Raw genomic sequence first — 26593 nt, forward strand, 5'->3', positions numbered from 1 at the left:
GAGGGGGGTGTGACCTGCACGAGAGGCTCCGCCCCCTGGCATAGGCCCCGCCCCTCCCTAGCTTTGACCCATCAGAGGCTCCGCCCTTCTGCGCTGTCAATCACAAGCACGACCACGCCCATTTCAGTCATACCACGCCCTCGCGCTCTCCGTCAGTCACGTGGCCCCGCCCCTTCCCCAGGCCACGCCCCAGGCCGGCCGCGGCGGGGAGCGCACGCGCAGGGTGGGGATGGGTGCGGTCTCCGTGACGTCACGCGCGGGTGTGGCCGCGCAGGCTCGTTGCTCGCAGCGGAGGGTCGAGGCCGCCGCTCGGAGCCGCCGGCGGGGCCGGGGCGGGCCCTGAGGGGAGAGGGCCCCGGGACGGCCCCGAACCGGCCGGGTGAGGTCGGGGGACGTGGCTGTGGGAGTCTGGCCTCTGATTGAGGTTACCTGGGTGGGTTATTTGCCCCCGGAGGTTTGGGGGTGTTAGTGATATTATTGCTTACTGCTGCTCTGTTTGGTTTTGTATACAGTATATATAGTATATATACGAAGAGTACTATATAGGGTATATGGAGAATATATGTGGTATGCAAAGTAAAATATATGAGATTATTTTTTAGTTTATATAGAATACATATATGGTATGTAGGGTGTAATGGGCAATCTTACACTGTACACTTACAGGCATTAATAGAGTGTAACACATTTTGAGTCTGTGTTTAAATAGGAGCAGTGACGAGCTGGTCATTAACACATTCTGGGGAGTATTGGGCCGGCTGGCTGCCAGAGCCAGGTGCTGTCAGTGCTCTGTGGCCGGGCTGGTCTGATACGAACCTCGGCTCATTCAATAATGCAGACCAGAGGAAATGGGATGTTGGGAGAACAGTGTTTTCCGCTGAGCAGTGATCTGCCAGGCCTGCTGCAATCCCGTTCTCTAGACCCATTTTCTGTCAGGAGGTACTGAGGGAGGCGGTGTGTGTGGGCTGTGTCCGGGGCCGCCGCCCGCTTCCTCCCCAGCCGGCCCGGCTGCTGCTGCCACCCGTGTGCCGGACACCGCCGGCAGGCAGAAATGGTCACTTTTCTGGCTCCGGTGTGCTGTCACCAGAGAAGAATCTACTGGGCAGGGCCCAGGGGAGGCCGCACACAGCATTTAGGCTCTGCAGCAGCTCCAGAGGCTGCGGGAGCCGGGCCCGGCCAGGCCGGAGAAGGGAAGGCCCAGAGGGGATCCCGTGGATCCACACCAACATCTCCAAGGGCTGCCAGAGGATGGGGCCGGGCTCTGCTGGGCGCTGCCCATAATAAAATAAACCCCAGCGAGCGGCAGCCCGGCAGGAGGAAGAACTTGTGTCCATGGAGGGGCAGAGGCCTGGAAGAGCTGCCCAGGGAGGGCCTGGAGTGTCCCTGTGTGGAGCCATGGCAGCCCCAGCTGGGCACGGCCTGGGCTGAGGGAGCTCCACAGGAACCTTCCAAACCTAATAATTCAGGGATTCGGTGGATCTCTGGGTGGTGTGAGTAATGCTGTTCTCAGTTCAGAGGAGTAGCGTTTTGTGGGTGGATGGATGAAGGGAAGCCTTCAGGAGCTGAAGGTGATGTGGGATAGAGCTGAGGGTGGTAACGTCATTACGCTGCTGGTGGAGTTCTGTCCTTCAGAAGACTCCATTTAACTAACTGAATGCTATTCTTTAGACAGACAGCTTGTTGTGTTGTGTCCTGTAAGCTTGTCCTGATATGTCTGAAACCTTCTGCAGCTTTTGTCTTCACCCTATGGTTCAGTTCCTAAACTTGCTGTGGCAGCAGCCACCTCAGCTTTTGGTTCGGACAATAAGTTGTTTTGCTCAGCAAGAATAATTTCTGTTTTTATTTAAATTTTTCATGCAGTGTTTGTTCAGTTGTACTGAGCTTCTTCATCAGGTTGATTGCTGATGAGCTCTGTGGGCAGGTGTTCCCTTAAACTTTTTGTCTATAGTGCCTCAGCCCTATGTGTGGGTGTATGGTGTTGGGGCATGGGAGGGGGCTGAGAAGGAATATAATTCCTTCAGTACTCTTGATGCCTTTTCCTTGGTCTTAGAATTAAGAGCTAGACATAGGTGAGGGATAAAAGGATTTTTATTTCGGTATTTAATAAGGATTTTTATGATGTAACAATTTGTCAAGGTGGAATATGCTGAAATGCATACATATGGTAGATGGTGTATCCAATTTTATAGATTTTGTAAATTGGTATATTTAACAAAGATGTTTCAATGAGAAGTTTAAATTAATTGTGTGATTTTTAAAAAATTTTATTTTAAAATATTTTTTCTTAAATGGGTCTAATCTTAGTTTACAGGATCTGTTTTATGGGGGTCTCGGTTTCTCAAAACAGAGTCAAGATTTTCTGGCTTCTAACTGTGAGGCTTTTAGGATGTTTGGTCTTTTGTCTTAGTAGAATACCAGGATTATGTTAAGATATCAGGCTTGAAGAATTGCCAGTATGTCTGTTAAGGGTATTGAGAATATATGAAAGGTATATGAAAAGAAAAGTCAAGAGTCATCATGACATCACCCTTAGTGTGGGAGAAGGGGCACGCTGTACTCCATGAGCATTTCACTGTGAACTTAGTGCTTAGTGGTCGTGTTTATATTGGAGGCTTTGTTCTGCTGGTGGTAGTTGCTGGGGTGGTGAGGTGGAAAAAGCCATTTCAATCCTCTTGCAATCCTTGGTACAGCTCTCTGCTCCGTCTAAATATAATGACTGATATTTAAATCAAGGTGATGGAGCTGAAACAAAGGAACTGTGCAGCCAGCAAAAAGACTGCAGTTGTGGTGATGGGAATTGAGGTGGCTCCTGTGGTCATCTCTCTAGAGGGGAGACCCATGTGCCCCTGCTTGTCTGTTCCTTTGCCTCTAAACCCCAGGCTGGGCTGTTTTACTATTTTTGTGTAAAAGCAGGCCTGGCCTCTGCAGTGGAGATTAGCTGTAATAAACTGCAGGTCTGGTGGTGCCCATATGTATGGACACTGCAGAGAGTGGCTTTCAGGGGTTCTTAGACATCAAAAGGTAGCTTGTCTTCAGACCTTGAATTGGTTATTTGATAATAATTAACCTATCCATTCTGTTTTGCAAGTTACCACCGCTGAAAACTGTTAATTGCCTCCATTTACAGAGTGTGTCTGAAAAAAACCTGAACAATCCATCCTGCAAGTTGGCCACTCAGTATCCCAGCAGCCTTGTGTTATCTTCTCCTTTAAATAAGAGTGTGTTGAGAAATGCCCAGTGGAATGTTGGTTTTGAACTCTGGAATATGTGCCTGCTACTTTAGAAGAGATAAGTAATTTATAAAGGGTATAAAAGAAGTGTTGAAGTCTATGAAGTGTTTTTAAACGCCCTGTCATACTTTCAGTCAGTGCAGTCATTGAGATCTCAGAATTTGCATTCCACAGTTAATAGTTAACATTTTTAATGTGATAGAACTGTTGACTCTGTCTCTTAGGTCCGTGTGGTGCTGTGTTGGGAGTGTGTCAGACCATTTGCTGGAGATTTAAGGTGGGCCTGTTTAGAGACACAACAAAGGTTTATCTGGAGAAGTGACAGGTCCAGTGTGCACTTTTTTTAGTATCTTTTGTGCTTTGATTATTATTTTCCCAATCTGAGATGGACTGCTATTTTATCTTCAAGTCTCCTCCTACCTAAATATTTAATCTATCTTTATCTGAAAGCATATAGTTTTTAACAGACAGTGATTTAAATATTGTTTAAAAGTTTAAAACCAAAAATCTATAAAATGGGGCTGGGGAGGTCCTTAAGTTGTGTGGCTCCTTGCACTGTTAGGGACCTAGTGCCTCAGATAAATTTATAAGCATTAAGTTTATTTAAAAAAAAATGCTAATCTGTGAACCAGTTTAGAGAGTGTCTAGTGACTTCATTCAGAGCTCTAAAAGACAAGTTCAGAAAACAGCAGTTGTGCCTGCCTAAAAAAGGTGTGCAGTGGTGGTGCTCCTGGTTTCTGTTGTTAGAATATAGTGTAATTCTTGTGTTACAAGTCTTAAAGAAATCTACTCAGAAGAAATGCAGTTTGCTGAAGCACATGGTTCCTCCAGACCCTTCACTCAGGGAAGCAAGCAGCCATTTAATGAAAATGTGTCATGGGAGCTTTTTCATAGCTTCTAATCCATCAATGTTAGTACTGGGACAGGCTGCAGGCAAATCCAGGCAGCAGAAAATAAAACTCGTTCCTCTTGCTGAAGGAGGATTTGAAGCATGAGGAACTAGAAGGTTTTTACAATTCTTTGGTGGTGCAGGCACATGGAGTCAGGACAGAGGTGCAAGAGGGACAAGGGGTCTACCCTGTTTTGGGGGTTTTGATTTTATTGTGGGTTTCAGTCTTTTGCCTGTAGGCAAAGATGAAAGCCTATGAAAAATTTGAGGACACAGTAATAAAATTAAGAATAATATATATGCTGGTTTTTTCAAGGTTACGTTAGTTATTCAAAATACTTTACCAATTCGAATAACCATTTTATTTAAAAAAACCAGATGTACCTAAACAAAACAACCTTGCTGCACTGCTAGACTGAGGTGTGATAGTTTTCCGAGCTCTCTGTAGAAGTGAGTTAATCTGTATTAAGTAGATGTAAATATTGGCTTATGATTTTAGTTCTGCAGTTCTCTTCATTGAATTCTTCCCTTTTTTGGAGAGTTTAGTGGGCCAACACTGTATAGCATCAATGCACCCTTCTAATTAGCGCTATAATCTAATAATAGATAGTGTTGTAGCCTAATAATGCCCTTATGCTTAAATCAGAATTTATTGTGTGTCTCTCAAGAGCGCAACACGATGAATATTCTCTAGGCCTTTTTAAGTAAAAGACAAAGGTAGATGAAATAATTACTTGCTTCTCCTCTATATTTTTTGTTTTAAATAGGGAAGGTTTTTGTTTTTCATAAACTTTTGTTGTTATTGATGTCTGTGATATGTGGTGAGGCTGTATAATAAATACCTACAGAGAACACAAATCAGCATTACGCATCTTCTGGTGCCCAGTTTTCTTGTAACCCTTCAATATTTCTTGTTTATGTGGTCTATCTGACTATTGACTGTCCACAGATACGTGCTTTAGAGATGGGATGTGCACTTTGATGTGTCTCAGTGAATCACCAAAAGCTGTTAATCGTGTGAGGTTCTTAATTGGAATAACTTCCAGTTCATGTTGTTACATCCTCCTTGCCGGGAGGTCGTGATTGCTACGGGAAGGAGCTGTATTCTGAAGGGTGAGGAGAAGGGGCACCCAGTCTCTGCTTGCTGCTCTTCCAGCCCTCTAGACAGCTCTCAGAGACTTGCTTTAGGGTGTGACTAATGATGGCTGTGGATATCAAACCAGTGATATATTCAGATTGTTCATTTTTGGCTTGCATACGGGCACAATGTTAAACGCATATTTGTTTCACCTTTCTTACACTTTCACTGGACATTGCCTTGAAGCGTTCTTGTCCCATGCATATTAAAGTGGTTAATAATTACATCACATGTGGTGAACAGTTACATATTAACCTGGGTTAAAGCTCCTCATCTGAGCTATTCAGGAGGGAAAACCTTAGAGCTTAGCGGGAGAAGTAAGGCATGGAATCTAGATCTGTAGCTGCAGGGTGGCGTGAGCGGTGTGAGAGGGTTTAAGTGTTTGTCTGGGCTCTAAGCTTTTAGAGGAAGGACTGGGCATTACTGGTGGTCAGAACACAGTGGCATTGGGGCAGGGTGTGAAGGCAGCCAGTGCAGGGGCTGAATGCACTGATAAAAGCAGAAGGAAACCGGACAGCTCTCGGCAGGTGTAGGTTACAGACATTAGACTAAATGGATCTCAGTCCTTCAGTTTGCTCAGATGAACTGTAAATACTGATTTTTGATAGGTACTATGAACACCACTTTACGGGTGTTCAGACATTGAAAAAGATGTGCAGTTAGAAAGCAAGTCTGAGTGAGCAAAAAGGCATAAAATTGAGGGAAAGTTCATTAAACAAATAAACCAGGGTGTTTATGGGGAGTGAGGAATGTTACTGATTAATAAATAGCCTTCTGATGAGCTGGTAAGTCTAAAATAAGAGTTTTATGTTCTTGGGGTCTTAGAAGTGTAGTTATTTATGTGTTATGAGTGGAACAGAAATGATTAGCTGAATTACCATGTTATATTTTTAATTATTATTATTATTATATACAGAATTCAATTGTGTTGAAAGATAATAATGGCCTGTTTTGTTTTTTGCCTGTGAACTGTGCAGTAAAATGTTTCTGGGGTCAGACTAGAAGGTCCTAATATTCCTTCGGGTTTTAAACTTGTTGACATTTTAATGCCATAGCAGATGCTTTCAGATGCTTTTTTTTTAATAAGTAGCCTCAATTTTGCTATTTGAAGTGAATTTGGGGTGTGTTGTTCATAGTGCTGAATACACTGAGCATATCCAGAGTACTTGGAGGCTGCAGTCCTCTTTGTGTTTAGGGTTTGTTTACATGGTGAGAGAACAAAGTATTAATAAAAATAAAGAAATACCTCATATGAGCTGCTGTCTAATATGACCACTTGGGCTTTGTAAACAAAAAAATGCTTTGAATTAAATGCTGTGTTTTTCTCTGTAGGTTTAAGAAGGCTAAAGCTGCATTAGAACTGTGACTAGAATGGACAGTTACTTTAAAGCTGCAGTCTGTGACTTGGACAAACTGCTTGATGAATTTGAGCAGAATACAGGTTGGTTTCTGCACTGCCTTTTCGTGGAAGTACATGGTCAAATGACTGTTACCATGGAGTTTGAAAGTAGCATCTGCTAAGTAAAAGCTTGTATTGATGAATAGATGGGATTGAGAGGGAGTACACTGTGGAAGGAGAGGAGTCTCATAAACTTTGCTTTTGATCTCTTCTTGCTTAAAATAGATGAATGTGAGTGCTTCACAACACCTCAAAATCCATATGACTCAAAGCTCTCTTCAGTCCTGGATTGCTTAGAGCATGCACACCCCACACCAGAGCTGCCAGAGGATGCTGCCAGATGTCCTGCCCCAGAGGAGAGCTCTCTCCATGCCCCTGCAGGCGCAAGTGATGTGCTCAGTTACTCACCACCCAAAGAGAAGGGTGTTGCTGGACCTGACCTTTTGTCCACTGTGAACAGTGGTCCAGTAAATGAAACTCAGGCTTTGAACCTGGGCAGGTGCAGCATACCTGTGTGTGATCTTGTCAGTGACACAGCGAGTTTAATCCACCCAGTGGCTGCTCATGGAGGGACTCGGCAGCTGCAGCCGGATGACTTCCAGTGCAGCCAAGGGCCCCCTGGCTGTGGCATGTCTTGTGTCCCTGTTCCTCTGTGTGTGACACCACCTGGCTGCAGTGGTGCTGCCAGCACAAAGCAGAGTGATGGGGACGTGGTGTTACAAGATTCAGGGCATCTTACAACACAGAAAATCAATAATTTCGCTTTAAAATCGGAGAGTTACGCAGCAGGAACAGTCCTGGGTCTGTGTGATGATCAACACAGGACAGAACCTGTCAAGAGCGATGAAGTACTCAACCACCCTGAGCAAACTGCAGCCCTGGATACTGAATGTGTCACTGTAACATCCCAGAGCTTGAAAGCACACAGTCCCAAAGATGAGACAGCCTGTGAAAGACTGCCTTTTGAACCACAAGACGACAGTGCGTGCTCTGCAGCAAGCAAAGAAGTGCATGGAGGAAATGCCATAGGAAAGGTAGACCCAAAGAGTGGGACTAATGCTGATTCCAAGCCTTCAGATCTGCCAGAGAGGCATCCACTGTACAGCAGCAATGCAACATTACCTGGAAATGGTGTCTTACCAGCTTCCTCGTGTCAAATAGGAGCTGAAGTAGAACTGGAAAAGAAAGGCACAGAAGAAAATGTAGATAGTGAAGAACTTAACAGTAGTGAGATATTAAGCTGTGTTTCCAGTTCGTGTATGTCACCTGAGGATGTCCAGACATCTCTGTCTTGTCTTTCCCTTCCTGTGACCATGTGTGGTTCATTAGTTGAAACAGAAGAAAAGGTTCATCCTCCACCTCAAAACGCAGTGGCAGAGGTTGTTAGTGATACTGAAACTGTTAATGCTGGAGAGTCTAAAACTTCTCTCCCTGGCAGGGAGTCCTGTGAAAATACTGGCTGGCATGGCCAAGAAGATTTGGCTGAAATCAATGAAAGTATTGCAGAAAAAAGTAGGGATGGAGAGAAGTACAGTGGTGAGAATGTTATTGATGATGGTGATTCTCAGCAAATCAAAGCTTTTGCTTCTGCTTTTCTTGACCTTGGAGCTGAGCCATATGATGTTGGTGTGGACACTTTTTATGATGAGAGCATGAGCTCTGTTATGGGTGACTTTACTCTTGAGGAGAATGTTATTAAAAGTGATATTCTAATAAGTGATGCTGAGCTTGATGATTTCTTGTATGGACAAAGTCTGCAGTCCAGTGTGTTGAAGTCTTCAGACAGTGATGGTAACTTGATGGAAGCTGATGCAGGTGGAGGGAATTTAACAGATCTGAGCAACCTGGATTTCACAGAGGTCAATGAAGAACTTAGGCAAACAAAACTGGAGGAGATAACGAGCACTAATAGTAACCTTAAAGCATCTATTCCCGACAGCGAAGTGGAAGCCGCAGCAGAAATCAGCATGTCTCACAGTCAGGGCGTGACTGAGAGTGGCAGTGGAGCTCTGGCTTCTGATGTTTGTATTAAAGGTGCAAGACCAAAGCAGTTGCCTCACCTTTCCCAAGGAGCTGCTGCTCAGAAACAACTGAACAGAATAAATGAACTTGAAAGAGAATACCAGGAATCTGGTTCTGATATCCAGGAAGCTCCCCTTGATGCCTCAGACACCAGTGTAAATGTTGGTAATAAATCTGACCTTGGGGAAGGCAGCTCTGAAGGAGGAAATCAAACATCTGAAAGCACTGAATCACGTAAAACACCTCCAGCTCTGCCGTGTAAACAGCCCTTGTGGGTCCCAGACTCAGAGGCACCCAACTGCATGAAATGCCAGGCCAAGTTCACCTTCACAAAGAGACGGCACCACTGCCGAGCCTGTGGGAAGGTGAGTTACTGGAGAGGGGCCCTGTGCTGCTGACCGGAAATGGAGATTCTGATTTAGGCATGACTGAGATGGAGAAGGGAAAGAATACAGACAGAAGTTTTCTAGGCTCAAAGTACATTATTTAACAAAGACCAGCTTTTATTTTCCCTCCATAGGAACCTAAAGACTTTTGGAAAAGGCTGATGTTAATTAAGAAACATATGACCTTTTTTTAGTCAAAAGTGTGTTTAAAAGGAAGTATGAAGTATGTTCTTACCTGCCATTACTGGCTAGGCTGATGTGTTTTGCACAGAGGAGGGGAGATGAGATGATGGACTGCTTCATCATAATCGTACTGAATCAGCCTGTTATTGAGCTTTTAACTGAACTTTTTTATGTTTTAAAAAATTGAGGTGGTGATGATGAGAATCCAGTGGTTTTACTAGTGGCTATAACTGTAGAGCACTGCCCATGAACCTGAAGGGATTTCATTCTTTCAGGAGCTGTAGCAGAGGTACCAATGCAAAAGAATTTATGTTCTAAATCTGTCTTCCAGTGTGTTTAGAAGTATCATTTTCTAAGGAACTCATTTTCAGGGTAAAAGTATGTGATTCACTAACTAAGTGAGTAACTGCAGAACTTTTTTTCAGCCTGAGGTCTTCTTACAGAAAGTAAGAGATGCCAAAGCTGATACTCAGTTCAGAATTCCCTTGTGATCTACTGTGGCTTGTACTAGTGCATGAATGGAAATGCTAGCAATAACGACCTCACCATTCAGTGTTGCTCTGTAAGCTTTAAGGATGTGGAGACAGAGCAAAAACTAATGTCAGTACTAAATTTTTGCATCCCCAGTGTTAAGCACCACCTGGAAAGGCATGGTAGTTTTTCTTTCCACCTCTCTTCTAGCAATATGGATTCAAAGCATGATGCTCATTTACTCAGCAGCAGCCAGTGTGAACTAAAATGTAGGTGTGAGCTGGAGTGTCCAGGAAATGAAGAACTCCTTGTGCTGGCCTGGAAGCCATTGAACTTATTGCTAGAATATCCTGGTGAGATATTGTGATGGTTTAAAATGCAGTCCTTCAGAGTGGGTTCTGTTTTAGTCATAAGACTGATTGACTGCATTCTCACACCTTGAAGTTCTCACACCTTGTCTAGAGATGGGGATGGGAGACCCTGCACTGTCACCCTGGTGACAGCTGTGAGTGTGTCACACACTGTCACACTGTGAGGGGCTCTTGGCAGAACAGCAGTGTAATTAGTGGGAGCATCATAATGTCTCTTCATTAGGAGAGTGAGTGAGGGCAGCATGGGTTGTCTGAACCTTACAGGTGTGGGAGTGCTGGGCAATTAGTTTTTCTGAATGTGCAGCTTAACTTTCTGCCTCTTAAGACTTTTTGTCTTTTTAATGGCAACATTTTTTTTTGTCTTAAAAGAATCCCAAATCAGACATTCCTTGTGAAGCTGTTGGTTGTTGTGTTTTCAGCCACTTGGGAAATAAGGGAAAACTGGTAGGAATTCACAGTTATCCTCTGTGGACTGAAGACAATTGTATGGATTCCCATGATCCTACCTCTTTTTTATCAGTAAAATGGCAATATTTGTGGACTCTGGCATCTGTACTGGAGGGAGGTGTGAAGTTATGGTGCCTGTTTTCTCTCCCACCTGCAGCCCTCACAAGGCCCGTCAGCTTTGCAGTTCCATTGTCCAGGTGTTCATCTCTTGCTGTGGTACCTTTCTTCTTCCTGGTTCAACCAGGACCCGTTTGTTTTCCCAGCAGCCTGCTATTCACCTCCTTTCTCCTGTCCCTTATCTTGCCTTCACCTTTTAGGTGCATTAGGATTAATCCTCCTGCAATCCCCTGCAGGTCCCAGTGTCACCAGGGGTATGGGGAGAAAACTCCTTGCAGGGGATTGTGTTGCCTGGCATTTGAGGCCCTTAAGTGGATTATAAGTAATTAGCAATTAATCCTCATCAATTACATTCTTAACGTATGTACTGAGCATGTGTGTTTCCTGTTGAGGTAGATTACCTGTGGCACTAATCCAGAAGCAGCTGGAATAGTTTCTTTTTTTAGCTCATATTACACCGATCAATCACTGATCAGTGCTTTTACAGAGACTTTTCCTGCTCAGAGGAGTCCATTGTAATAACTTTCTTTTTTTCCTATGATGCTACTGTTTTGGATTCCCACCCCCCTTGATCCACTTTGATTGGGAGCAATTAGGAGTAGAGAAGACCTTTAAGGGTTTCAGAAGACCTTTTTGTAAAGGCTTCAGACTCTGCATATAGCTAAAAATGGTGTGACTCGTTAAAAACTTGCAGATCATCCTTGACAGAACATGAGGGGAAAGTGACAAAAGCTCCAGATATTTATGGCAACTCTTGCAAAACAGCAGCTATTCTAAAGACATAATTCTTTGAATGGGACTGTGTAGATGTTGTCCAGGCTAATGAGACACGCTTTCCCCCTTGTTTCTGCTTAAAAATAGACAGGATATATACCCTGTTGGAATAGAAGAGCATATTCTGTTCTTCCAAAGCAGCGTTCTTTGGAAATACTTGAGCGAAGGGAGCTTGTCCCATGCAGGCAGCACTGCTTGTTCTTGCCGAGGGAGCAGGAGAGGCAGCCAGCAGCCTGCAGAGAGGGCTGTGGGCAGCCTGCTGTCCCAGGGTGGGGAGGCAGCCCCGGGTCTGGCAGACTGCTGGCAGCTTCCTGGGAGCCGTGGTGAGCACACAGCACTGCGCAGGTGGTCCTGAAGCACCACTGCAGGTCCCAGCTCTGCCGCTCAGCCCTTGGCCCTAGCACTGCAGCTTAAAGTGAAATGCTTACAGGACGCACAAAAGTAGGAGTGAATAGGTGGTGAAATTCTTTTCATCTCTCCAGAGAAGAATTTTAATATCACTTCAGTTGGGTCCTCCGTGTTGTTGCTTTCTGCTGGGTGTATATTGTGGGCTTTGTTCTTTGTTTATTTTTTTTCTGAGGATTTCTTTGTCAGGGATTGAGATATAGGCTTGAATGCAAGGCTGCAGATGGTTTAAAATGAAGCAAGTGTACTTTTTGGAAGAGTTTCCGATTTGCTGTGCAGTATGTCTGTATTATTTAATGCAATCCTCTTCTGATACAGGTGTTTTGTGGTAGCTGTTGCAAACGAAAATGCAAACTGCAATACATGGAGAAGGAAGCAAGAGTCTGCACTGGCTGTTATGATGATATTAATAAAGGTAAAAAGGTTTTTTTGAGTAATTGCAGTAACTATTGAAATATCTCTTAAACCTTTGTTCTTTCTGGGGAGCTTGATTATTTTAATTGGTGTAGGTTTTCCTCTTGCTGAGATGGAGGGATAAAGAGAATAATTGTACCTCTTAGCTGGATTCCAGTTCTTACTTTGAGTCTCAAGTTGGTTATTTTTTTTATTAAAAAAAATAAAATTAGTTTTTAACTCCATAGGACTAAATAGGAAGTATAGAAGAATACAATTTATCCTGTTGAGTCATCTGTGACAGGAACCTAGCAGAAGTTACCTTCCCTCCACAGTAGCCCTCTGCGTGCTTAAAGGCCACATCCCTGCTTGTTCTCACACATTTTTTGCCCACTTTATGTTGCTTCCTGTCCTGGTGTTTTTACAAGTCACTTACCAGGGCTGCAGTAAATGACTCATCAAATAACCTTTTCTTAACGGGAAGCTAGCCATGGATGCTTATGAAAACATCAGGAGAAACAGTTGAGGTCCTGTTGATGCGTATGTAAATAACAAGTTGAAAATATGTCAGATGTTTAATAGGCATAGGAGTTCAGCCTGACAGATGTGACACGTATTTGCCCCAAGGGTCAGGGGTCACACTAATGTAGGCACTGCAGCGCTGCCAGGAGGACAGGGGGAGGTCTCTTTATCTCATGAGAAACGAGGCAATTATGCAGGTAGAAAATAAATATAAAATTTTCCTCCATACAACAGTTTTGGGTGTTTATTTTTCATAGCTAGATCACAAACCATGCACTGCCTCTGCCAAAAAACCCCCACCCACCCACAGATCTGCTCTGCAAATGAAATTTAATCAATTGTGTGATCTTAAAAACTAACCACGTTATTTTAGCGCAGGCATTTGAAAGGATGATGAGTCCAACTGGTCCTGTCCCCAATTCCAGTGTCTCCTCTGAACATTCGTCCGCTGTTCCACCTGTAGAGGAGGCCCAGATGCCTGGTGGTGCCAGCTCTCCTTCACCATCTGCACTGTTGCCTGTCTCAGCACTTAAACAACCTGGTCTTGAAGGTACAGATCTAATGCTTTGAGAGTCTCTTTGGGAAGAGTTGCTTATCATGCCTGGGATTTATCACTGGTATTTTTTGTGTGAAACTGCAGCACTCTGAATGTAAACACTTTCACTTCCCAGGTTTGGTGCCAGGCCCAAGCTGGTCCTTAATCTCCACCTATGAAATGTGGGTGTTACTTTTTTCATTGCCCTCTCTGTTTATATTCTAAATCTTCTTGTGTAGCTGTTCATTCTATAATTTTTACATGTCTTCAGAGATCTCTGGCTTGTGTTGGACTGCCAATCTTAACAGTAAAAAACAGAAAGTAACTGTTCAGGGAGAAGTTACAAGGGAGGAGCAAAGGTTCATTTTCTGTGTAAATACAAATGATTAGTGGCGAACTAATGTCTTTGTTCCACTTTTGTTAAAGATCTGACCTTTTTCAAAGTAAACACATATACAAACAACATGATAAATCAACTTTTTTAGAGTGTATTTCATCTTTTAGTTGTGATATGCATTTCAGTCTTATGTCACTACAGAGGGATGATAGAGGAAGTAGCCTTCTGTAATATGAATTGATAGACTTAACTGTAGCAGGGCAGCTTCCTCTGCAAGTGAGAGATTTTGTTGTGTGTGTTTGCCTGATTGGAGACTGGCTAATGTCAGCCTCTACCTGTGCTTGGTTCCAGTAAACAGATTGTCTCTACATGTGGTTTGTAGAAGGGGCTTCATTTCTGTCCCTTGCAGCTGCAGGAGCAGTGCATTAATGCGGAGTTGTTGTTTTAACCTGTCGCAGGGCTCTGCCCCAGAGAGCAGAAGAGGGTTTGGTTTGCAGATGGTATTTTGCCAAACGGGGAAGTGGCAGACACAGCAAAGCTGTCCTCAGGAGCAAAGAGGTCGCAGGACTCCAGCCCAGTGACCACGGACCTGCCAGAGACGCTCGTGGTAGGAGTCGCATGGTTTACCTGCCTCAGTTACCTGTTGGGAGACATCTGCTTGCCTTGCATGGCACCCCTTACACACCATGCCTTCTGATTCACAGCCTTTGGAATCTGAGACAGTGTTTTTGGCAGGGGCTGTGAAGTCCTTGGATTGAAAAACATTGTAGTGATTTTCAATTTGAGTAACACCAAGCAAAGTTTTCAAAGGAAAACCTTGTTTGGTTTGAGGTGTCTGTGAAACCAAAAACTGGAGGGGCTGAAACTTTGCCAAAGCAGTACACAATGTTTGATGAACATGATGAATGGTTTTTTTTTTGTACACAATGTTTGATGAACCACTTTTGTGAGGGTGACCTCAGGCACAGTTCTTAAGCCTGTCATTAACAACGCACTTACAGTACAAGTTTGTAGTTGTTTTTATTCCAGTGGCCTGCTATAGTTCCCCTGATGGATTAGACTAACCAAGTTGCTTAATGCCCTGCAATACTACATTATAGGGTGCAACAAGATCTGTGTATTGTTTCTAGTGTGAACTAATACTGAACTGAGAGGGGGATTGTTTTTTTTATCATGAGTCACATGCATACTGTTGAATGAATGGCCCTTTAAAAGAAAAGTCCAAAGAAGAGGTATAGGTTTGCTGTGGAAAGGCTTAGTGAGGCTCCTCAGGTGAAGCCTTTTTAAGATAAAACAGCGCTGAAGCACTGTCTAAAGTAATAATATAAATTCCATGCTTCTCACAGCACTCAAGAGTTTTTAAAATACATTGTTAAAGCTAAAAAAGCAGATAATTTTTATTTGCATATAGATGATCTGAACACTTATCAGGTGTACAGCATTTAAATCAGGTTTTACATATGACCAATTGTAGTAATCAAATCAAAAGAGTTGGAGTAATCAACTCTTGATTTGATTTGAATCAAAATATTTGATTTTTTTCTCTCATGTTGGGGAAAGAGTAGGGTATTTGCACTTGCAGAAGATGAGCAGAGTCTAAACCTAAGAGCAGCATGGACAAAGTAAGTGGAAGACAATTAGTAGATAGTTCTCCTGTGCAGCCTCAGAAGCTCAGACAAAACCAGCACAGTGCAGCTCTGAAGCAAAGGCAGCACAAAATCCTAAAAAGTGCTGCCACAGGGTGCTGTCAAGGGCAAAACCACCAAATGGTATGAAACACCAGGAAGCAGATTCAGGGAAGAAGTCTATTGTTAGCACATTTATCCATGTTTTTGTCTGTGTTTTTGTGGAGCCTTCCCTTTGGGGCTGGTGGTTTGGTTTTTTTTATTTTGTGGCAGCATATTTGTTAAATGGAGGATTTGCTGGAAGCTGATGGGACACCAGGGGAGCTGCTACAGGGCAATCATAAAGTTGTCTGTTTTTTTCTTGTTGTATGGACAAAATCTTCCCTCTGGATATAGGATGCAAGTCTAAAGAAAGATAATGTGCATCTATGGTTTTTTTGGAGGGGTCTTGGGGAGTGTTGGTTTTTTCATGTTATATTTTTATGACAGCTGACATCCTAGCGTGTCTGTGTTCTTGGCTTGTCATACCTGTCTGGCTGGGGGAGCAGTACGGGTTTGACTCCAAACTGGAAATTAATCAGACTGAGCAAAGCTACATTCAGCTATCAGTAAAATGTCAGAAACGGTGTAGAAATATGTTTGCAGTACTCAATTGCCGATCTAGTTTGTGTTACCAAGCAAATAAATTAACTATGCATCTTCACCCATGTAACACCTAAACAAAACAAAGAAGAGTATCTAGGAGAGATTTGCTGTCTTTCTTCTTATTAGGAAGAAATGTATTCTCAACTTATGTGATAGACTTTTCTCTTTTTGCTTTTAGAATGCTAATAATGAAAGTTTACTTGGTTGTGAAACAGTAAAGATTTTTTATTTTTTTGTTATTTCTTTTTCACAGGCTGCAAACCCAGAGGAAGATGAGTTGGTAACTGATGTAAATCAAAAACTGAAGGAAGAAGTAGGTAAGATTACAAGAATGGAGGAATTACATCCTTCTGTCCCTTCAGATGGTGCACAGCAGGCCAGTCCAGGCCAGAGTGAGGTGGCACCTAGTTACCAATCTGTCACTCTAGGGACTGAAGAGTGTTCCCCTGCAGCAGCTGTGAAGAGCAGTGACAGTTCAGTGGGTCAGAGCACACGGGGTGTGCCTGTCACTGCTTCAAGTTACAGAGCTCTGTGTGGGGTAGAAAACCGGGTGCGACGAGGTATCAGCCTTCTTCCTGATGGTGATCAGCTGCCACCCCTTCTGCTGGCACTGGATGAAAAAGGGAAAGGTAAAGCCTGCTAACATTTTGAGAAAATTGTTAATGTTTACTCATAGAATCCTGGAATCATTTGGGTCGGAAGAGACCTTAAAGCTCATCCAGGGCCACCCCCTGCCATGGGCAGGGACACCTTCCACTGTCCCAGGCTTGTAAATACAGACTCATGTGCATGCAACTTATATTTTAATATAATTCTCATGTAATTTATTTGTTGCATTCTGGAATGTTGGGTAATGACTGCATTTTTTACAAGATCAGTACATTATGAGAAGAATGCTTCACCACTTAATTGCATTATGGTGGTGGCAGTGCTCATCAGAGGTGTCTGACAGGATCAGGCTATGGGTGGAGTCAGCACACATTCAGTCAGGGATTTCCAAAGGAAGGGTATCCCTGGTTTGCACCTTTGTTAGAAGCTGGTGCTTCAGTTCTACATGTTCCTTGAATCTTAGGGTAAGCTGTTCCCTGGTTGATCTGTAGCTATTCCAATCTTGGGAATAACTGCCAGAGTAGGAGGATGGGATGACTGTGTCACACAGTGAACTGATTCTTGGTTTGGGTCATTGGCTGGTATGTTGAACTATATCACGTGTTAATATATTTAGATCTTCTGGTGGAGGAACATCCATTTCACCAAAAGGTCACCTTGCTGCTTGGGGAAGGAAGTCCTCATCCATTGACTTTTATTCTAAATGCAAACTTGCTTGTCAATGTGAAGCTAATAACATGTAAGTATCTCACGTTTTCTTTTCCATTGAATCAAATCTTTTTTTTTTTTCTTCTCTGTATGTAAAACAGCATTACTGTGGTATCTTATTGTTTTAAAGATTCCTCAGATAAGTGCTGGTGCTTCTCAACAAATGGACTGCATGGTTTGGGTCAGGCAGAAATTGTCATTCTGTTGCAGCGTTTGCCAGATGAAGATGTTTTCCCTAGTGAAATATTCAAATTATTTCTTGACATCTATAAAGATGGAATGAAAGGTGTGTAATTTTAATGTCTAACTTTTTCTTGTGTAGTATGTTCTTGCTGATCTTTAAAACCTAAAGCTGATAAGTCATTTTTCTAGAATTATTTATCTAATGATTCTGTTGAAAGAGCTTGCAGTGTTAGAGTTCTAAATAACAGAAACAAAAGAATTTATGTTTGTTTCATATACTTCTGTAAGCATCCTGTTTGCAGGGTTTTTTGTTGTTTAGTCATATTGTGGTGGAGATTCTGGGTATGAGCCCTTGTGCCTATGATTTTTAGGACTTCATTTGTAGAAGTACAGTACTTTTAAATATTTTAGGTCTTGATCAAAACTCATCAATTGATGTGTTTAGGAATTTTGGCATTTGTTTGGAGAAATTTAGTGTCATATTCAGGTTCATTGGTGATGAAGTACAGGGCTTTTGTTCTGTGGGTTTAGATACCTGACAGTTTTCAGGAAGATGTGAGATAAATGCTTGCAAGTCTGTCAGAGGTCACTGCTTAGAGCAGTTCTTTTGCCACTGAAGTGGGAGTGACCCAGATCTGTAAACACTCACTCTCCATTCCTCTTTCCACAGGAAGGTTCATAAAAAATATGGAAAACATTACTTTTACAGAAAACTTTCTCAGCAACAAAGAGCATGGAGGATTCCTGTTTGTTTCACCAACTTTTCAGAAACTTGATGATCAGATTCTACCAGATAACCCTTTTCTTTGTGGCATTCTTATCCATAAGCTGGAAATACCCTGGGCAAAAGTGTTTCCAATCCGTTTGATGTTGAGGTTGGGAGCAGAGTATGCGAGTAAGTTTTAATGGTTTCAGTAGCTGTAGGAATGTGAAGTTCCCTTTGGAAAATACAAGTAGTTTTTAGACAAGTAAGCTGTTTTAAAATCATCTTTGCAGTATTTTATATTACACTTGTATAAGCCCAACATGTGGAGCCACCTGGGAATGTTCATTGTCCCACTAGACTTCTTTGATTATTTTTTTCCTCTTAGCAGATGACAAAGCTAAGAAACCAAAACTGACAGTAAAATATAAAGATTTATTTTTTTTTTGGTTGTAGGAGAAAGGTTTGAAGGGATGTTCACCAGCCCAGGTTACCACTCTAATAAAACGGTTATTTTAATTAAATTATTTGAGTTAATTATATTGGCAAAATATTACTGCTTCATAAACTGAATAAAGGTATTGATTATTTATAAGGATAACTTATTAGTACATCGGAAAACCTAGGCATATAAAAAGGCTGTAGCCCACCACTGTAGAAGCTGCAAGTCTGTAAACATGTACCCATCACCAGTTCATGGATTTCTGGAGCCCACACTGCACCTCTGTCTCCACCTGTCTGCATGGTGACAAGGGTGGCAGCTGCTTGGTTACCACTTGGTGTGTTTTGTTTTTTTAACCAATTTTGTTATAACCATGGGTGGTGGGGGGGAACAACACAGTGGCTGAGAATTAGAGAGGGGCTCTGCTTCCTTCAGCTGGTCAGATACTGAGATTTAGAGACAGGTTATAGCTGAAAAAAACCCATAAAACTACTTGGAATAGCAGGTTTTAGAGTTGTTGATAGGTAAATATGACCTTTTTTCTTCCTAGCCTATCCAACTCCTGTGGTAAGTGTCAGGCACAGGAAGCCACTCTTCGGAGAAATTGGACGCACGATTATGAATCTACTTGTTGTGAGTAGATGCTTTATTATGTTCCCTTCCTGTTGTAGTCAAAATTACATAAAGTATCCTCCAAACAAATTCTGAATCTTGAAAGCAGAGCTAATGTTTTTGTTCTTCGTATTTGACTTAGAACCAGTGAGGAAGTTAAAAAAGCTGTTTGTTTCACCTTGTATTATTATGCATTAGTTCTGGTAGTGAAAAATGGCCTTTAATGAGTGAGGGAGATGTTGGCATTTGCATTGATGCTGGTAATCATCGTTGTTCAGGTGCATTTTCCTCTTGCGAGCATCATTGTGGTGCAGGGATTCTGGATTAAACCTGGCAGTTTTAAATGTGAAGGAACACTTGACAGGCAGATACTGTGGACTAACTGCAGTAGTAGTTTCTTTGCCAGACAGACTTAACCTTGCCATAGTTATTCAGCTTGACTGTCTTTTGTGAAGGACTTTTTGGCAAAATCCTAAGTCAGGTCTAATTCATGCTGCTCCTTGTGGAAGCTGTCTCTGTTACCCAAATAATTTGATTTCAGATTGCAGTAATCCTCTGTTCCTGACCAGTAACCTTCCTCTTCTGAAACTTATATTGAACTTCCAGCACTTTCCATCCTAGCACTTCCCTCTTCTGATATTTACATTGAACTTTGAGCAGTTTCCATCCTAGCATTCAGGACAAGGCCATGGAAAGCAGAGCAGGTCTCATTTAGGCAATCACTACATCCTCTCCTGGGTCTGGAGACCATCGTAGCTGAGATGAAACTGCATCCTTTGCCCCTTTTTTCTTTTTTGCCAGCACAGGTGTGCAGATCACTGTGTAAGGAATCAGCTGGAGGTGCCCCATGTAAGAGCAGCCCTTTTCTTTTTGTAGGAGTCTGACACTAATCCATGAGCCAGCCTCTCTGCTGATGTGCCAATGTGTAACCACACCCTCAGGCTCTGGGCAGCCTTCCTGCTGTTCTGCTGCTGAGGGGGGTTTCTGTGGAGTTTCTTTTGGTGCATGAGAGTTACTTGGATTGCCCTTTCATGGCTGTGTCAGCCCGAAGCAGACAGGGGCAGTGTGTGCTCCTTGCAGCAGTTTTAGTCACTGCATGACTGCAGAATGTTCTCTTGGGGGTGCCTTGGCACCTGTGATGCAGATGCTCAGCTAGGGAACATGCAGAGCCTCTCCCCACACCAGTGGCTGAGGCAAAGGGCACCTGTGATTTACATCCTTAGTGCTGGATGCCAGTCCCATGGAAACCTTAGTGCATCGAGATGCTTTTGTAAATACCCTCCTTGCTGCAGCTGTGCTGATGGAGGAAGGCTCTCATTGCCTGGCTCAGCTGGTGAAAAGAGCCTCTTCATATTTTTTTCCAGCTGAAGTAGTGAAAGCAAATGAGACCATTTCATACCTAATGTTGTTGTTCTGGAAATAAACAGAATTTTGCAGAAGAGGGTGAGGCGATGGGTGATTACTTCTGTCACAGAAAGGGATAAGAAACGGTGCAGTATTCAATCTGTAAATCAACAAAGTAGAGCTGTAGGGGCTGTGAGCCTGGAAGGAGACTCATCTAGATGGTGGCTTCCACGCTTCACTTTTCTGTCAGAGGGAGGGTGTTGAAGTTTTTCTTTCCCTAGAACACTGGGATTCTAATACATTCTAGTGTATGAAGTAGCCATGGAGTAAATGACTCGTTGATTAGAGCTAATTTGTCAGTGCTATGAATTTGTTAATGTATTCACTGAGGTGCCTGTCACATACATGCAGTGGGCAGAAAGGGATCCCTAAGTCTTCAGTCACTCTTAATATTACTATATTTTAGAAGTCCTAGAGATGCATAGAGTACCTTTATCTAAGTGATGAAGGTAAAGAAAAGTTAAGAAAACAATAGTTAAGTGTCTGCTAACAATACCTTTTTCTTTTATAGGACCTTAGAAATTACCAGTATACTCTGCATACTATAGACAACCTGTTTGTTCATGTGGAAATGGGTAGAAGCTGTATTAAAATACCTCTAAGGAAGTATAATGAGGTGAGCACACCCATCTTAGCTTTCCTAATCCAAGCTGATTCAGTCTCCATTTTTTGTGTAATACCAGTCACACCTCTACCATCAGCTCTTTGAAAAAACCCTCTCTGAACTTTATACTGACCTAAATGTGTAATGGGAAGGGCATGCAATTACCTGAGCACACACTTCCTTCTGTGATATGCTGGAAGGTGGATAATGAGGAGTTGAGATTTAAGGAAGCTGATAAGTACTGAAAGAACAGCAGTTTCTTCAAAATCTTTTAGCCTGTATGGTCAAACATTCTCTCTTACAGATTTTCTGATGATGATGTTTTGCTTAGTAATTAAAAAAACAAAAAACAGATAAGAACCAAAAAAACCCTCTTAGTGAGATTTATCAGTGCAATGACAAATTTTGTGTTGACAGGTGATGAAGGTGATCAGTTCCTCTAATGAACATGTAATTAGCATTGGAGCCAGTTTCAATACTGAAGCAGACTCTCACTTGGTGTGTGTGCAGAACAAGCAGGGCCACTATCACACACAGGCCATCAGTGCCACGGGACAGCCCAGGAAAGGTAAGAGGTCTGGAGGAGAAAAATCACATTTCTGGAGCAGAATTGGAAGTTCAGTGTTATGCTGCACAGAAAATGCAATTCTGGTGTTACATTAATTTGTGTTTTAAGAGGAGTGCAAGTTTAATGTCAGTTATGACTGACTCGAGTGACATGAAGTGGTGCTCACTTCCTTCCTTTTTCTAGTTACAGGTGCAAGTTTTGTGGTGTTTAATGGAGCCTTAAAAACATCTTCAGGATTTTTAGCTAAATCCAGTATAGTTGAAGGTAAGAATTTTGTTCTGTTCTCTTCTTAAGAGACTTGAGAAAAAAATAGCAGCAGTCATGTGTAAGGTCTTTATGCCTCAGTAAGCTAAACATTTCTTTTCAGGTGTTTTAATTTTGTATTGAACCTATTGCAAACAAATGCTGCATAAAAATACACGATAGTTCACTTACTAGTTTTAAAACTTTCTAATTTGAACTCTGTTTAATCAGTTGAGGTCTTTCCTTTACGGAACTGCTTTCATTGCCTTATTGCTGAAATACATATATTAGCACATATATGAAAAAAAATAAATCCAAAATTAACTTAAAAATTATCTTTTACTTTGAGTTCTGTTGACAAAAAAAAGGTTTTCTTCCTCTTTCATGTAACATTTAGTGATGTAGGTGGGGGATGGAGTACTTTTGTATATTTATTAATTAGCTGTAGGAGATGGTTGGTCTTAGTAGAATTTAAGCCAAGATTCTATAAAAAGCTGTGTTACTTTTCCTGTGGATAATGTGGAATTTTAACTGTTTTTCTTCTAGATGGACTAATGGTACAAATAACACGAGAAACAATGGAAAGCCTTCGTCAGGCATTAAGAGACAAGAAGGACTTCAAAATAACCTGTGGAGAAACGGATGGAGGGGATGTGAAAGAATATGTAGATATTTGCTGGGTAGACAATGAAGAGAAAACAAACAAAGGGTACATGTACCACCAAACCCAGATATCTGAGAGAATTCTTGCTTCCAATCTTCAAATATTTGCCTTTAGTTTCTTGAAATTAGTCTAAAGTATTGTTTTGACAGAAAGTGTGTGATACCAAAGATGGTTTATAGTGTCTTAAACCTGCAAGATTAAGTTTCTATTAATGCTGTTAGCTCCCTGTTTAGGATACTTCTTTTTGTACCATCTGTATTTTCATAGTGCATGTCCTGTATTGTATTTTTTTGTAAAGCTGTTTAAATAGCCTTAAAGGATGGGTAAATATTATTTCATAGAAGTTACTGTACCTAAACTATGAATGTTGTTTAAATTACTAATCATACTATTGTTTTCCATAGAGTTATAAGCCCAGTTGATGGAAAATCAATGGAAGGAACTCACAGTGAAAAAGCACCACAATACAGAGACTTCAAAAGAGAGGGAAAAGTTATGAAGTGCACTGAAGTTAGTGAATTACATAGTTCTTGAGCCTTTTTTATTGCTTTTGAATATTTAAGTGGTTATGTGATGGTACTAAGTGATACTACTAAAATTAGCTGATTTATGTGTGGCCATCTTGCCAGGCAGAAAATTCTCTGCAGCTTCTTGGTGAGTTTACACACCTGTCATTTTTCTCCTCTGAAAAAATCTAAAATTTGTTAGCAGTGACAGCTCTGTAAATGCTTAATGCAGGCATTCCTATAGTTCCTGATGTATTTTGATTGTGTGGATGAAATACTTGCGTGCTTTGCCAACAAACAAGCATCAAAGCTTGTCCTGCTCGGTGTTATGTGATCCTGAACTACTCTTTTTCCTAACTTTGGGATGTACCAGGCTGCTGACTGCCCTTCCCTTTCTCTGATCTCAGGTTTACTATTTTGTAAAGGATCATGAACTCTCCAGTGCTGTTCCCCAGCTGTTTGCAAAAGAGATTGCCATTGCCTGCAGCACTGCTCTTTGCCCTCACCTTAAAACCTTGAAAAATAACGGGATGAATAAGATAGGACTCAGAGTTTCCATTGACTCAGACACGGTAAGCTTTCAACTTTTATTGCATACACTCCTTTTCCATTGAAGTATCTTCCCTTGTAAATAGCTTTGATCTCTCCAGGAATGTTTCAAGAGTTTTGCCCTACCAAAGATCCGGGCTGAGGATGACATTTGGGGAAGAAGCTGTCTTAGTCATTAATTCCTCACTTTGTGGTAGCTGAAATATTCTTCTACTGTGATACAGCACTTTTTGCATAGTCTTGTTAATAGAAAAAGTATTAATTAATGTGTTTCGCTCCAGGTTGAATACTTAGCAGGATCTGGTGGGCACCTCCTTCCTCAGAGCTACCTGAATGACTTGGACAGTGCTCTGATTCCTGTGATTCACAGTGGAATGTCAGATCCTGCAGCTCTACCACTCAAAATGGAATTGGTATTTTTCATTATAGAACACCTGTTTTGATGAGGCTGATTACATGCATATGCTGATTTGCTGGATCTGAACACCAAAGTTGTAATGCTACAAACACTAATAATGTTAAAGTTTCTAAACCTGTTATGTTTTAATAGCTTTTCAAACTGCTTTTTTAAAACCCCTCTGCTCCTCTCTGGTTCCTCTACTACAGAAGAGTTGTAGTTCATGAAGTTCTGAAAGTTTACACTTAATACAGGTGCAGAAGAGTGCAGGTGTTGCTACTCCTCACACAGTTGTAGCACTTGGTAGGTGTAGCCTAACTCCAAGTCATAGGATCTTGTCTCCACATGAGTGTGCTGCTGAAGTTGCTGGGGTTCTGTGTGATCTCTGCATGTGCTTCCCCCTGCAAGAGCTGAGCACTGGAGCAGGGCTGGCCCAAACCTGTCTCCATTCCACGGGAGGTTCAGACACCAGACCTGCTGTAGCTGCCTCCGTGTGCCAGGACAGCTCTGGCAGCGCAGGGGGAACGCTGTGGCTGTGTGGATAAACACCTCACTGAGCTCCTCAACCTGGGGATGTCATGCTGGTGCTTCAGGAACATAGGCTCTCAATTAATATTTTATAGAGTAACTGTTTTCTTTCGTGTATTTATAAGGATTTATCTAACTTAAATGGATGCTATTTTTATAAAAAGTGCTTTTTTTTCTTTACTCTGTGTTCAGAATTCCATATACAATTTGACCTTTCAAGGATTAGGAAAAAACAGATTGATGGAATTGATGGATTCTACATGTAGCAATAAGTCAGACAAGAATTCTGCAGTCTTTTTTCTGCTCCTGTCTACTGCTTTTTCCACATTTTAGTAGCCACCTTTGCTTTCAGGGAGAACAGATGTATTAAGTCTGAATTTTCACGGACAGGTTGATTCTAGTGGAAGGTGTGCCTGCCTGTGGCAGGTGTGGTCAGAACTCTTTAAGGTCCCTTCCAACCCAAACTGTTCTGGGATTTTTACTGTACCTGAGGTTCTTGCATAGGATGTATTTTTGATACTGGGTCATTTAGATCTATTTATGTATTTGTGATGCATGTGATTTGTACTGAGGTTCATTGAACTGCAGTGGGGGTTTGGCAGCAGCCACACAACTGCTTGTCGAGAACAGAACCAAATCTAAATATATACAAGATCTATACTGCTTTCAGTAAAAATGCTGGTACAATTTTATAATGAGAGTATTAAAACTTGGATGCCTTTTTGATGCTAATAGGGGATATTTTATGTTTTTGTATCAAAAACAATTTGTAATTTAACCTGATCTGCTCTGCTGTTACCTGTGCTTTAACACTCCAGTCCTAGAAGGGTTCAGGCACTGAGATCTTACCCTGGATGGAACTGAGCTGCATTTCAGCTTCTGTGCTGACTTCTCCTGAGAAGCTGACATTAGGGAGAAGGGCTGATCCCACGCACAGTATGAACAAAACGTGTCCTTGTTGAAAACAAGCTGCACCCAGGCCCTCAAGGCTGGAGGCTGAAGAGCGTTTTGGGTCTGTGAAAGGGCAAGGGCACCTGAAGGAACAGCTGCCTCTTGGCACTTAATCTCTACTAACTCCTTTTCAGTAATGATCAATAAAGTTACCTACAGTGGAAACAAAGAAAGACAGATTTGGAATGTGTGTGTCCTGTCTCTACAGCTTTCTGGGAATCCTGATGTTGCCCCAAAAATGGGATTCATTCCTCTGCCTGCCACAAGCCGACAGTGACACCGTGCAGAGAGAGGCTGGGTGTTCCATCAGTGCTGGGCAGGCCGGCTGCTGGGGCTGTTCCAGCACATCCCACGGCCCTTTCCCTGCGCTTGTTTCCATTCTTTACAGGCAGCCAGAGCCGCTCCTCGGCCAGGAGGGGTTAAATTGCCGTGGGGCTCTGTGCCCCCAGCCCGGCTCTGCAGCTGCTCCGGGCCAGGGGCTGTCGGAGCCGCAGGGTGATTTGGGGCTGTCCCCAAAAGCGGGGTTCAGCTGTGCACCCTGAGCATCCTGGCAAGAGTGCAAGGCGTGCATGGACACACACCCACAGCTGGATTTCACACACAATCACGGAATTAATCAAGTTGGAAAATCCCTCCCGGCCCATGAGTCCCAGCTGTGCCCCATCTCCACCTCATCCCCAGCCCAGAGCCCTGAGTGCCACCTCCAGGAATTCCTGGGACACCTCCAGGGATGGGCACTGCAAACCTCCCTGGGCAGTTCCATGGCCTGAGCGCCCTTTCCATGGGGAAATTCCTGCTCTGTCCACCCTGAGCTGCCCTGGCCCGGCTGAGGACTGCGTCCCCTGCTCTTGTCCACATCCCGTGCTACACGGTTCGGAGCTCGGAGTGTCGTGACCGCGGGCTGCAGCCACTGCCTGTCCCACGGATCAGGTCATTCCTTGCTGATTAGGCTCCAAAGGACACAGAGATAGCTCATCCCGATTCGGGATAATTCTGACATGTTCCCCATGGTGCCCCGCCCGGATAGAAGGCG

General features: G+C 42.7%; 1 protein-coding gene across 5 annotated transcripts; it reads left to right on the forward strand.

Moving 5' to 3' along the window:
- Window positions 1-250: 250 nt before the first annotated feature.
- ZFYVE16 (zinc finger FYVE-type containing 16) lies at window positions 251-25732 on the forward strand. 5 transcript variants are annotated; one of them, XM_058825794.1, is made up of 19 exons: window positions 281-433; window positions 6590-6698; window positions 6882-9043; window positions 12151-12247; window positions 13121-13297; window positions 14078-14226; window positions 16143-16206; window positions 16318-16518; window positions 17115-17237; window positions 17337-17492; window positions 18060-18284; window positions 19085-19167; window positions 21062-21166; window positions 21572-21722; window positions 21906-21986; window positions 22512-22674; window positions 23034-23139; window positions 23543-23707; window positions 23966-25732. In XM_058825794.1, exons 2-19 carry the CDS (start codon window positions 6629-6631, stop codon window positions 24125-24127), a joined length of 4440 nt encoding a protein of 1479 aa, XP_058681777.1. In that variant the 5' UTR covers window positions 281-433; window positions 6590-6628; the 3' UTR covers window positions 24128-25732. The 5 variants fall into 5 exon arrangements, with proteins under 5 accessions (XP_058681774.1, XP_058681777.1, XP_058681778.1 ...); XM_058825795.1 differs by having other exon boundaries at window positions 21912-21986; XM_058825791.1 differs by having other exon boundaries at window positions 251-379; window positions 16143-16518.
- The last annotated feature ends 861 nt before the right edge of the window (window positions 25733-26593 follow it).

The sequence above is a fragment of the Poecile atricapillus genome, chromosome Z (assembly GCF_030490865.1).
Source record: "Poecile atricapillus isolate bPoeAtr1 chromosome Z, bPoeAtr1.hap1, whole genome shotgun sequence".
In the NCBI taxonomy this organism is placed as follows: domain Eukaryota; kingdom Metazoa; phylum Chordata; class Aves; order Passeriformes; family Paridae; genus Poecile; species Poecile atricapillus.